At 35.4% G+C, this 13,047-nt stretch overlaps 1 protein-coding gene across 2 annotated transcripts in view; it reads right to left on the reverse strand.

Moving 5' to 3' along the window:
- Positions 1-209: 209 nt before the first annotated feature.
- Positions 210-13,047, reverse strand: part of OLFM3 (olfactomedin 3) — a gene marked incomplete at both ends in the record, with an annotated part of 165,429 nt that continues 152,591 nt past the window's right edge. For both annotated transcript variants that reach the window (XM_084242099.1, XM_084242098.1), the window contains 2 exons: positions 210-887; positions 1,884-1,990. In XM_084242099.1, the coding sequence (XP_084098225.1) occupies positions 210-887; positions 1,884-1,990 (785 nt within the window). The remainder of the gene's footprint in view (positions 888-1,883; positions 1,991-13,047) is intronic.

The following is a 13,047-nucleotide window of genomic DNA, read 5'->3' on the forward strand; positions in this document are numbered from 1 at the left end:
CAAGGACATGATAGGCCTTGTAAATTTAGGAATTAAGATGTGTTTCGGACAGGTTCATTTAGACAGGCTCAGCTGTTTTTTTGAAACACCAACTTTACAATAAAAAAAATGCTTTGGAGAAGTGATGTAATAAAGAAAAAACAGAAGGGGTCCTATAGAGTTTATCATAAGAGACACTATTTAGATCAATGAAAACAAATTACATTTGCTTATGTGTCATCCTCCGTCTTAATGATGTGGAAAAGGGTGACATTGAACAAGACCTGGTGACCATTGTTCCAGGCATAAAGAGCTCTATCTCTTGCATTGTAGTCAAGCATGGATATGTGAAAGTATTGGTTATGAAAGGGAATGTCCGTATATTCATATGTGGAGGTTTTGGTAGAATAGGAATAATACACCTTGGCTCCAGTTAAGTGGGAGTTGGTGACATAGAGGGTCCCACAGATCATGAAAGATTCCCCTGCACTTCTTTTGGGATAGCCAGTGCTCCAGCTCTTCATCACCTCCAGGGTATCTTGGTTCAGTTGACTGATGACAATATTGCCCGCATTCTGGTTAGTTGCATACACAGCCCACAGTCCGATTTCATCAGCCATTAGGTCGATGTCAGAGAATCCACCCCATGTGTAGGGGTAAACGTTGTGAAAGCCAGCATACTCCAGGCTTCGTTGGGCAAGCACTCTCCCCATGTCGAAGCTGTATTTGATGATGATGTTACTCTGATACTTGTTAAAATAGAGTGAGCCATTGTAGACAACATGGTTAGTTCCTGCCCATTTGAAAGGGAGGTTGTATGTCCTCGATTCAGCTCCACTGACAAAGTCTGCAATTGATTTGTACTCACGGACAATTTTATTGTTAGTGTAACTGTCCATGTACCAGACCTGAGAAGAAAGACAGAATAAATGGAATGACTGAATGCTGTACTTTTCTAAGAGTTCCTAAATAAAGACAGTGAGAGTCAGCACATTTATATCACTGTTCTCGGGCTCTGGAAGCCACATTATCTGACTGCTGACCTGCTGCTATGTGATAGGACTGCCAGCTTTTACAAAAATAGTGGCATGGTCTATGTAAGAAAGGAAACAACTGAATGGACTACCTTGAAATGGATTTTCTTTGTGTCCTTTTAAAATTTATTTTTAACTTTTGACCATTTGGTATCAGTCACTGGGTAAACTAAATATATATCAAAGCAAATCACATCACTTTATTCAGTTACCTGATAAATCAATGAGGTTAATGATAACTGCAAAAAATAGCACTTTCAGCAAATATATTCCACCCTTGCTCGGAAAATGTATGGTTAATTTTACATGTTCAATTTAGTCTCCTTTATGGATACTATAGAACCTTCTAGCAAAACTTGTTCATTGGATCAGTTTTAGGTACAACTACCTTTTAATGAAACCATATTACTAATTAAGGCACAAATCACATTTGGATATAATCTTAATGTATGTAAGTTTTGTAATAAAACATAAGTGCAGTTTATGATAATTTTCCAGTGTACTGATTTGTATAATACAGACATTGCCAATTTATGAAATTATTCCCCAAAAGATTCAGTTATTAATGCAGAGACTTACTTGTAACTTGCCCTTTTGAAGCATAAAATAAGACTAATCCCAGAAAAGTTAGACTTAGTATACTGGTGAAATATATCTGTGTGTGTGTGTGTGTGTGTGTGTGTATTAGAACATAGTAACAAATAAGTTTGCCATATATCTGTAAATGTTATGTTATCATACTGAAAGATTTGCAAATGATGTAACACTTTGGAAGTTGAAACTAATACCCTGAGGATAATAAATAGTCCAGGAGACTTAAAGTGTAAATAAAATATAATTCTAAGCAAAGTGGTTGTGGAAGCAACATACTCTGTTATTTTTTTCAGAAGCTAAAGGATCTGTCATCCAGGCACCAAACCGAGTTCCAGATGTCTTGACTGTAATTGGGCCCGTGATTTTCATCAATTTGCCACATGCTGAAATTAGAGAAACATAAACATGTTGGGCGAACATGGCCAATGATTCCTACACACATATCACACTAATAGCAAAGAAAGAGATCCTAAAACAAAGCAAATCTGTGGGATTAATTGCGCATATTCTAAATGATTCACAGTGGGCGCATTGAACTATAATTTGTACAATGAATAGCTGCTCTTTCAATGCTCTAAGACTAAAGTATGGAATTATAAAATGGGAAATGATTTGTACAATCTGCAAAGAAATAAGTGAGAGAAGTCATCATCATTATGCCAATTCAGCAGCTGCTTCTCCTAAGTAAAGAAATGTGAAAAATTAAAGAAATTGCCCAGGACTTGTTTTACCTGGTCACCAGCTCCCCATCTCCCAACCTTCTTCAGCCCCCATACTTCCAGACTTTGGTGAATTTATACAAGTTAGGTAGGAATCTGTAAGGTGGCCAGTCTGTACTGGTGTCTGAGTAGCTTCTGTGAAAATATAGAAAACTAACAATTAACTGCAGTCTACCTGCAGAGACAGAATTTTGAAAGGTCAGCAGGGTCTGATAGAGCAACAGGAGGCCCAAGGAAAAATGCCTTAACTTAACCTCTTGGTCCCTGTAGTCACATGCAGTGAAAGAGATAGTCAACCAATTGTTAGAATAAATGATAGAAAAATCAATGGTTATTTTGAAAAATTGTAATATTTCATCACCTCAGCTGTGCATAAGATTTTAGGAAAATCTTGATTCATAAATGTCAAAAGTTAAACTGAGCAGAATCCCAGGCATTTTGTGAGATTTTTTAAAAGCAGAATGTGTAAGTGATTTATTCTCCCCATTGTGAAAGGCAAGGTGAGTCACTATAAATGCTGACCATTGGTCTGAACAAAGGAATATTCTTTCTTGTCCATTTATATCTATTTTCATTTCTTAAAAATTTTTGGCCTATTTCATGTTTTTCCATCCTCCTTTGCCTGTCCTTTAAATTGACAGGCTTCTGGGTAATTCCTGTTAGTTCCTGTGTGTTTGGAAGGGAAAGAACAGATTCCACAAAGCAAATCAAGGACAAAACTAATTTTAGCTTGGAGCTTATTTTTGGCCCATTTTTCTTTATATAAGTTCCTCAAGAATAATTTGTAACTGGCAGAATACTAAGCTATGCAGTTAGGAAGATGATGAATGATATAATTATATTTTGTACCATTACTTCAGTGATAAATACAAATTTAGTAATCTAACATTTCACAAAACCTGAATTTAATACATTTTTTCTCCTTTATGGAAGAAATTAGATGTGATGGCATCTTTATATATGGAATTACTTTATAATTTCCTTGAATCTGATAAACTGGTTTAATAATTCTGAAAACTTTATAGCATTTTCTACGTTGAATAGCAGTACCTTAGGTTAAATGTATTTAGAATATGTCAGCTCTGCTTTGTATAAACACATGAACAATATATGAACCAAGTAGTATCATTTGAACTAGAAAAATGTTAATGTATTCTGGGTGGATCTAGTTGGGTATATTTTTGTGAATGCACAATAAGTGAAGGTAATATGATCTTTCATACATATTTCTAAAATCATAGGCAGTGATAAATGCATGCAAATTTCAAATACAAATGTATTGAAATAAATAGAAAGACATCCTGACCCCTGAAAACACCATAAAACAAATATGTGATTTTTTTCTTAGGTCTGAAAAATAAATTCTTAATTGAACAAAATATAAATAATAAAATTAGATAGAATATGAAAAGTAATCCAAGTTTAAGATGATGGGATAATACATATTTTCATTTCCCTTCTTGCCCAAAATGTCATTACAATGGTAAAGAATTATTTTTGCAGGACTCTGCCAGTTTGTTTTCTGTGGTTATTTATATTTCATACCAAGTATCTTTCCTTCACTTTCTTAATGTCAGTTGTTCTGACTGTGTGAAGGAAACATCTCTATATTATAGTATATTAATTTTACAAACATTTACTCTGAGATTTCACTCAATCGACTTTTAAATTCAATGTAAACCATTTTTGAAATATGCAAGTGATAGTATGTGAGCTCTGGTTTTAAAGAAAGATATTTTCAAATTGATTCTCTAGCCAGGTCAGATCCTCTGAACATTTATGAAGTCACGTTTTGCATTTTTTTTCATTCTCCTCTGTGTGTTCCCCTCTCTGTCATTTTCCTCCATGTCTGTCATCCATCAGCTGTCTCACATCTGCCCGGTGCCTCACAATATGCAAGGTCAGCCCTTGTCTTCCTCTCACCACTCTGGATTTGCCTTTGTTCTGCTACAACTTTCTATCCCAGAGCTTCATTGAGTAAATTAGTTTTTGTAGTATTAATCTAAGGAGCACACTTTGAAATGAAGGATTAATGAACTAAAGTATTAGCAATTTAAAAATAGTATTTTCATCTAAAATGAGTGCTACAGCTTATCTGAAATAGTATATTGACAAGGTTTGTTGGACTCTGTGCCAATCAATATGATGAAAACAAAAACTAGAGCTGTGATAATTATGTATGGATATGTCCTTTACTCTTTGTTGAGTCATGGATAAAGTGTTTTGCATAAAGTTCTTCCATATTAGGTGATCATGGTGAGTGGTCTACTGGCTAATTGATACTTTCCACTTACCTTGTTTGGTGAGAGTACTTGATTCTTACTCCAGTTAAGTCTATCTAGAAGGCACACCCTTAAAAGAAGAGCTTTGGGATTTGGACTTCAGACAATGGTGTTTTATTCACTCATTCATTTATTCACTGATTCAGTTAAGACTTAGTGAGCACAAGCACTATTTTTTGGAAATAGAATTGCTATGGTGAGTACAACAGGACACCTTTTTTTTTTTTTCTGGTGAAGCTAATGTTTTGATGGGAAGAGGGGATAAGTAAATAAGAATGCAAGCTAAATGTATCAGGGAGGAATAAATTTAACTCAGATATTAGATAGGTCAATTTGATGAAGTATGATTGGGAGTGGCATTAGATTGAGTAGGGAAAACCTTTCAGAGGGTGATGTGTAGTCTGAGATCTGATTGATGAGTAAGTCATGGACTGTAAATTTATGGGAAGGACATTCCCAGTGGATCAACCAGGGCATCTTTTAGTCACTGGGGCAGGTTAAAAAGAGTCTGACTACCTAGATTTGAATCCTGATCTATCATACTTTCTAGGATTCTGAAATAACTTTTAGTCTCTCAGTATCTCATGGGTAATGAGATTAATAATATTTATCTCACAGGGTTATGGGGAAGATTAAATGAAGAACATAGGCTAAGTGTTAAGAATGGTGTTTGATACATAATTAAGCATTTACTAAATATTATCTATTGTTGTTGTTCTTGCAAAGGCCCTAATACTAGATGGACATGCTTGGTGAGTGAAGAGAACATAAATAAAAAGATAGAAAAGCAGTCATTGTGTCTGAGTATACCTGGAAAAGCAGAAGATAGTGAAAGCTTTGTAAAATCACTGAGTATTGGAGTTTATTCTAGGTATGAGGGAAAACTATTGGAGAATTTTAAGAATATTGGGAAGTGAGAGAATTGGAGCCACATTTTTAAAAAGATCACTGGTGCAACTATGTGGAAAATTATTTGTAGGGAAGATAAAGTGTAGGCAGATAGACCAGCTCAAAGGTTATCATTCTGGTCCAGATGAGAGATGATGGAAGCTGTGATGGAGATAGAGAAAAGTAGATAGATTTGGGTTATGTTTTTGGCATAAACTTAATAAGACTAAATTTTGAATTAGATATTAGGATGAAAAGAAGAATCAAATAAAATCTCAAATAAAAATAATATAGAACACTATCCAGATATTTGGCTTGTTCAGCTGGGAAGATTGTGGTCATTCACTTAGGTGACATTATTGAGGAAGAAATGGGTTTGGCAGGAAAAAATATCAAGAATTCAGCTCATTATTTTAAGTTGTCTATGTGTCTTTTATATGTCCGGAAGACAGTAGAAAATTCTAGAGAGCAAAACCACTTCTGAGACACAGCTTTAACAGTTCTGCACATAATCATGGCAGTGAAAGTCAGAGGCTAAGTATTGCCTTAGAGACAGAGGACAACACAGAGCAGGGAAAAGCATCCAGAACAGAGCTCTGAGGTATCACAGTTACTTATAGGACCCAGCAAAAGAACCCAATAAGAAACTAAGGAAGGGATAGATGAGTAGTATGGTTGTAAGAAATAAAAATAATTTTTAAAAAGGTTGTTTATAGAAGAATGAAGTACCGACCTGTGGGGAATATTACTAAGATACCTGGCAAGATAAAATTCCAAAAGTGATCATGGAATTTGGCAGTGTGACATCACTGGTCATCACAGAATCGAGATCAGAAGCAAGATAAGAGTTGATGTAGAGACCATAAAACAAAGCAGCAATTACAGGCGATACTTTCAAGGAAAGAAAGCAGGGATAGTAGTATGGAGAAATACAGCGTTTTAAGATATTTGTATTGTGCTGCTGATGTTGTTTAAGTGAGGCTTGTGTGCCTTTTGGAATAATCTAGAAGATAGGGAGAAAATGATTAAGTGAAAGAGACGAACTAAAGGGACCTTAGGAGGAAACTGTAGTTTAATTTGTGCAGTCATCTTGACTAATCATGCTTCTAATTATTCTTCCAAAGCATGTTTTTCCTTTGTTCTCCCACAGTTTTCCAGCATATTTCCAAGGAAATGTTCTTTGTGTAGTATATTCCATTCAGGTTAGAATGCTGAAGTGGATCCGTTTCCTAATTCAAGCTGCAGCATTAAATCATCATATATTGGATAATGCGCTTATTCTCTGGAGTGAAGTTTCCTCATGTCTAAAATGGAAGTTCTGAAACCTGACATTTTGTTATTCTAAGTACAGAAACAGTGAATGGATATGGTGTTAGCAAACTTTTGTATGCTGACATGGAGAAGGGATATTTATTGTGGTAAAATAAATACACACCATCAAGATGGTCAGGTAATATCATCACCTACTCTTACTGTTGAGATGCAAAAAAAGAAGATAAAGGGCTTTTAAATATAGTTATTGAATCCCTAAGCTAACATTTGTCTTATCAAATGAAATTAGTAAAATTACACTTGCAGGAATCTATAAAAAATGTCTGCATTTTCAAGTATAATTTTGGGGATCTTGATAGTAAATAGAAGCAGGTATTCTCAGATCTGGGTGGAGCGCAGACATTGTAAAAATAAAGTGAAATAAACAACGAAACTCATTTCTCTGACTTAACTCCCCCACACTAGCTTCTGTTCAAATAAATCTTTATCTTTCTCACTTTACTTTTACTTTCTATGAGGACAAAGGAAACCAGACAGGAAGGATAATTTCCCCAAATGCCTGGAAGACAAATGTTCCTGCAAAAGTGGATGGCAAAGAAGGAAGCTAAGAGTCTTGCTTCATTGATTTTCTCCTGCTATGCTCTTCTGTCTTCAGCAAGACACATGAAATTATTAGCATTTTTTAATATATTTCATGTGTATGGCTCAGTATATTCACAAAATATTCTGAATAGACAGTTGAGGAAAGTGGCCCTGTTATTTCTCTAATGACTTATTAGACATTGTATTTTTTGTGAACAGTCATAATCCATATTTATCAATCAGTAACTCAGGAAAAGATACCATTTAAGATTCAGCAGGAGGATAAGTTTTTGAATCAATGAAGCATAAAAACCATCTGTCTTCTCTTTCATTTATTTCTGTAATCTATAATTGTACTTTGTAATATCTTGAACTAACAGTTTCTGGATTTGAATCCTAAGGCCATGCCCATATAAGTAAATTAAATGGACTAGTGAATGTGTTTATGACAGAATGTGATTTCTTTTTACTTAAGGCCATTGAAGAACTCATGTAGCAAGAAGTAACTATGGTTTGATCTTTAAAGTCTGTCTACTAAAGCTATGAAAAGTAAATTATCTCTATCATACAATTGATAATAAAATCTTTTTTTTTAATATTTACCAACAATACTGTTTAGGGAAAGGTAAAGCTAAGGATGGACATAATAGATGTATTGTGTGGGGCACCAGAAAGGGTTTTTGGGAGGTGTCTGGTAAATGAGAGCAAGAATAGTAGGAGTCTAAGTGTACCCATTTCTCAAAATTAACATAATTTTACTTTTAAATTATTTTTAAAGAAATCCTTCAACTTTTTTTCTGGGATAAAGGTTATATTATAAACATATCTTAAGTTGAAGCCCATTTAACATCCAAACTGAAAGGAGCAGAAGTAATTGTATTATGAAATCACAAATAATTTGGCAATTCTTGCTTGCCTTTGAAAACACAGGTTTTATGTTCTCAAAAAACTTGTGACTTAGCTGTAATTTAGAAAATGTGGGACATAAAAATAAAACATAAATGATGAATGAATTTATCATAAACTATACCAAATACCCCCAAATGCTAATATAACTAGAATGCCAGGGTTCCAGAGAAACAAATCATCGTCACTTGCATGGATGCTGGAGAAAGTACCATTCTATATTACAATCTAGAATTTTAGGGAAAGAAGGTCTGTCTTTAATATGTGACTTATTTGAAGATCTCAATTTTATTTGAGGGAGTGTTCTTATAGATTTCCCTTACTTTGCCAAGTTAAGTCTAACTCCCAGACACCCAGTTTGACTTTTTTATAAATTCCTGTTTTTATTGACATTTTCAGTACTTCTTGCTTTAAGTGCTAAGTAGAGCAAAATATCAGGTATTTTGGAATGAAAATAGTGCCATTGAAGAAAGAACAGATGGCAACAAAAAATGTAAAAAAAAATGTGATTTTGTTGCCTTTTCCCCCAAAAGACTTTTGATTTTATAAGAAATAGATGTGTCACATTTGAAATGCATTGATTCATTCCTTGAAAGCAACAGTTTTTTATTTTAAAAGTAATATTTGTTTTCAAAGACTCAATCAACACTAATGCTTAACTATTATATTTCAGGTATTTTATGACAGCCTGCAAGGATTCAACTGGAAAACCATGGTCCCTGACCTCTCAGAGCAGAGATAACACACCTAAAAGAAGGTAAGATTTTTTTTTAAAGGAAGCAAATGTGCGTTTTTTGTACAATGTGCAACATGAGGTAGCCAAATGGGGTTCTGTAAGAGACCATAGCAGGGGACCCAACCACATTAAGGAGCAATCAGAGAAGACTCCACAGAAAAGTTGGCATCTGGTGTGTGAAATGGGAAATCATTGAAATTCGAATAGGTGTGAAGGGGAGCAAGATTGTTCCATGAAAGATGTAAAATGTGCACAAATCAAGGAATAGGAAGATTAGAATAGCTAAAGCTTAGGGCACTGAAGAATTGGACTGAAGCCATGTCATCAGGACAGACTATGCAAAGTTACTTAGATTGAAGCTTAAAGGAAAGTCACTTAAACACATGTATAATAAGATTAGCATTTCCTTTGATGATGATTACTCTGAATACCTAGTGTGGTGCAGGCATAGCTTCAGGTCAGGGGAGTGGTTAAGAGGCCACTGTGGTAATGTAACCAAGAGATGATGTTCTGGATTAGAGTGGTTGGAACTGAGGATGCAGGAAGGCAGTGGTGTTGCAAGATCTGTGAGAGAGGCAGGGAAAGGTTGTGATTGCATATGAATGAGGTTCAGGGAAGAATCAAAAATGATTCTCTGGCTTGTTTCTATAGCCATTGACTAGATGTTGGTTCTAGTCACTGATCTCAATGAGGTGTCCAGAGCATTTCTCTATTATTTTATATACCCACCAAAAAATGCCTTGTGTGGGGAAGAAATCTTATGCATTGGGTTTGAGTTTGTTTCTTCTAGGGAGAGTGGTAGGAGAGGAAGGTGATCAGGCTGTGGCACTGATGCTTTGTTGAGGGCACATTTACATATGGAAGTGTCAAATTGTCCTCTCAAAATGAGTTATGCAAATAATAGAAAATTGATAAAAGTCTAACAAAAAAGAGTTTCCACCAACATGTACCTTTGACAAATTAATTGAAACTCTCTGAGCATCATTTTTCAATAAATTGCCAATAATAACGCTCACTCAGCACAGTGTTCTTACAGTGATTAGAACGAACATGTGTAACAGCTGCCCTAGCGCCTGTCAAGCAACAGACTCTCACTGTCAATGCAGATATTTTGTTTGTCCCCACTGAAATGCCAGCTTTTTGGCAGTAGAGGGAGACTGTCTGTTGCTCACCTTTGCATCCCCATCCAATACCAGGCAAGATGCCAGCATACACTGGGGACTCAAACATATTTGTTGAATAAACAAATAACTGCTGCTACATAGAGAGTTGGTTTCTGTTTTAAAAACTAGGTTGGCATAAACATGGTAAAGACAGTCATCCTAGTTTTTTGACTTGTGACCTCAAGTTTTGAACACAATTGAGCTTTCTGTTAAACAGGAACCCTTGAAACTCTGTTCCTAGAAAGATGCATCTTTTGCCTCACTAGATGGCACCAAACCATTGTCCTAAGATTGAACTAATGGGGGTGCAGATGGGGGGGTGTCACAGGATCTGAAAGCTGGAAAGCCTATTGGTGATCTCAGGCAGCATGTGAAAACTTTTCAAATTCTCACATGCATGTGGTTTTATTGTGCGTGTCTAGGAATGTGATGTGATTTAATTAAGCACAGGGGATTTTATATAGTCTCTCATAGGAGAAAATTAAGCATTTAGGAAAGAGCTTTACTGTACCTCATTCATGCCACTGAGGTACATTGCTGTTGAAGCAGTTTTTTTTCTAATTTCTGTTTCCTCCAAAACTTTAATTTTCTGGTAGAAATAAGCTGAATGTTGCCCTTGTGATCACTGATGTGTGATTTCATTGGTGCCTTCTTTACTCTTGGGGTATAACTTAGACCTTGCAGGCAGTGAGACTACTTTGTTTTCTGGTGTCTTAAAATTCATGTGATGTATATATTGTGACATTTTCTCCTGACAGTAAATCTGCTGAAAAGGTGAGTGGGAATACATTGATCAGTGTTACAATTTTATTTTCCTTGTCTGCTAATTGGTCATGTGTGTTAAAAAACCTTTGTGAAGAGTGAAATGGCATCGATGAGTTTGTCTTTTTGCTACCATTACTGCATTGCTGTTGCCTTAACCTGTGTCCTTGGCTAGACGCAAGCTTGTAGTAACTGGACCCTTTAGGAACATTGAACTCCTGATATGATTTTTTTTTCTGTATATCTTCTGCTGACAGTCCTAATGTTGATTAGCATCTCTATTCTGTGTCCTGATATTTTGCTATTTGGATACTTACTTATGAGATAAAAATCGACATAGAATTAAAAAGTGTTCTCAGAAATAATTGGGTCTGATCCATACCACTCCCAGGAAGTATACACACTTAAAGTGTTAACAACTCAGAGTGGTGTAACTCAATATAGTGCAATCACTATAACTTAGTTTCACACTCACTCAAAATTGTATGCTTATATTTTCTTCTGCAAGTATGTATTTGTGTGTATGTGTGTGTATAATATGCATATATATCTTCAATGCCTCCTTTCAAACTGGAGTAATTATTTTAATGGAAAATATAAAAGAGCCATTTATTTATTGCTTCAGGGATCACATGATTATATTCTTTACTATATTGGTGCTGTTGGTCTCACCAGAACAGACAATTCTAAACTACAATTTTAACATCGTAATTAAGTCTTGTGGTCCAATTGATAATTATCCTCTCTACCTCACTAAGTGAGCAGGAAAATGAGGGCTGCTAATAATCTATGAATGAGTTTATGTGATATGAGAACTGTTTTTTAATATTTTCTAAGGTACTATCAATTAACTTTAGCAACCATGTCATTAAGTAAGAAAGTTGAATTCTAATCTTATTGCTGTTTGATATTTGTGTTGGTCACTGGATTTTATGTTTTTGATTAGTTAAAATAAAAATCAGGGTTAAGGCAGTTTACTTGACAATCACATTGTTTCTAACTTTGTGATCCATGGAGGGGAAATTAACAAAAAGAGGTTGATGTAAAAAAAATATGTAATGTGGATCACAGCACTAAGACCAATGGATGGCAAGGAAGATTATCCAGGTTTCAGTAAAAGGAATAGGGTAAATCTGTGTCCATTTATTTTATTTTTTTAAAGATTTATTTTTATACAAGAACTGGGGTACAGGCCAGAGGTATGGGGGGTGAGAGGATTCACCAGAGACAGAGTGGGGAGCAGAGCAGGCAGACAGACTGAAGATACTGCTGAGGGTAGCAGCGAGCGAGACAGGAGAGGTCTGCTGCACCATGTGGGTATCTCCCTGGCTGGCCAGAAATTGATCCTGTGCTGCAGAGCCTGCAGATAGCTTCATAGCGCTGTGCTCAACCTGCTGTGCCACCCCGGAAGCCCAGCCTGTGTCCATTTAGATTAACTCTCTTTGTTCCCAAAAATATTTTTAATATTGGAATTGGTTATATGGGAGAATTATATGTGGACTACGAATAAACAAACTTGGGTTTATGAAAGAGCTGGAGAAGTGTAAAACTACTTAATTCTGCAGACATTATTTCCAGGTAAGTGAACTTGGAGGTGAAAGTTCATTTTTAAAATTGAGCCACCTTTAACAGTTTTCTATGCTAATCTTTAAAAATATAACTGGTACTCTTTAAGGTTTAAGGTATTTACTAGCTAGACCAATTCTATTGCCTGTCCCTGCTTTAATAGAGCCAATTTGTAATTGGCAGATGCCTGGTCTCAGCATACAAAGCCTACAGCTCAGGTTCATTGTAAGATACTGGAAATGACAGAATGAATTGATTCTCTGAATGTTCCTCTACCACAAAGGGAACTCTTCCAAAGTAAATCAAAGCCTTATACAGGGCAGTCCTATGTACTGTTGTTTGTAGAGAATCTTTAACCAGTCATTTCTTAAACTCATAGAATATGCATTTGGATACTTCTTTGTAACTCCAAAGTAACTTAAATAGGAGGAGGGCACTCAAAAAATTCTTGGTTTACAAATTTTTCTTGTCTTATTTGGTGGAAGCATCTCTGGCAAGCTATGTAACTAATACATACAACAAACTAAAGGTGTTTCTTGATTTAAAAAGAATAAAACAGTAAAA

The sequence above is a fragment of the Talpa europaea genome (assembly GCF_964194135.1).
Source record: "Talpa europaea genome assembly, chromosome: 9".
Lineage (NCBI taxonomy): Eukaryota > Metazoa > Chordata > Mammalia > Eulipotyphla > Talpidae > Talpa > Talpa europaea.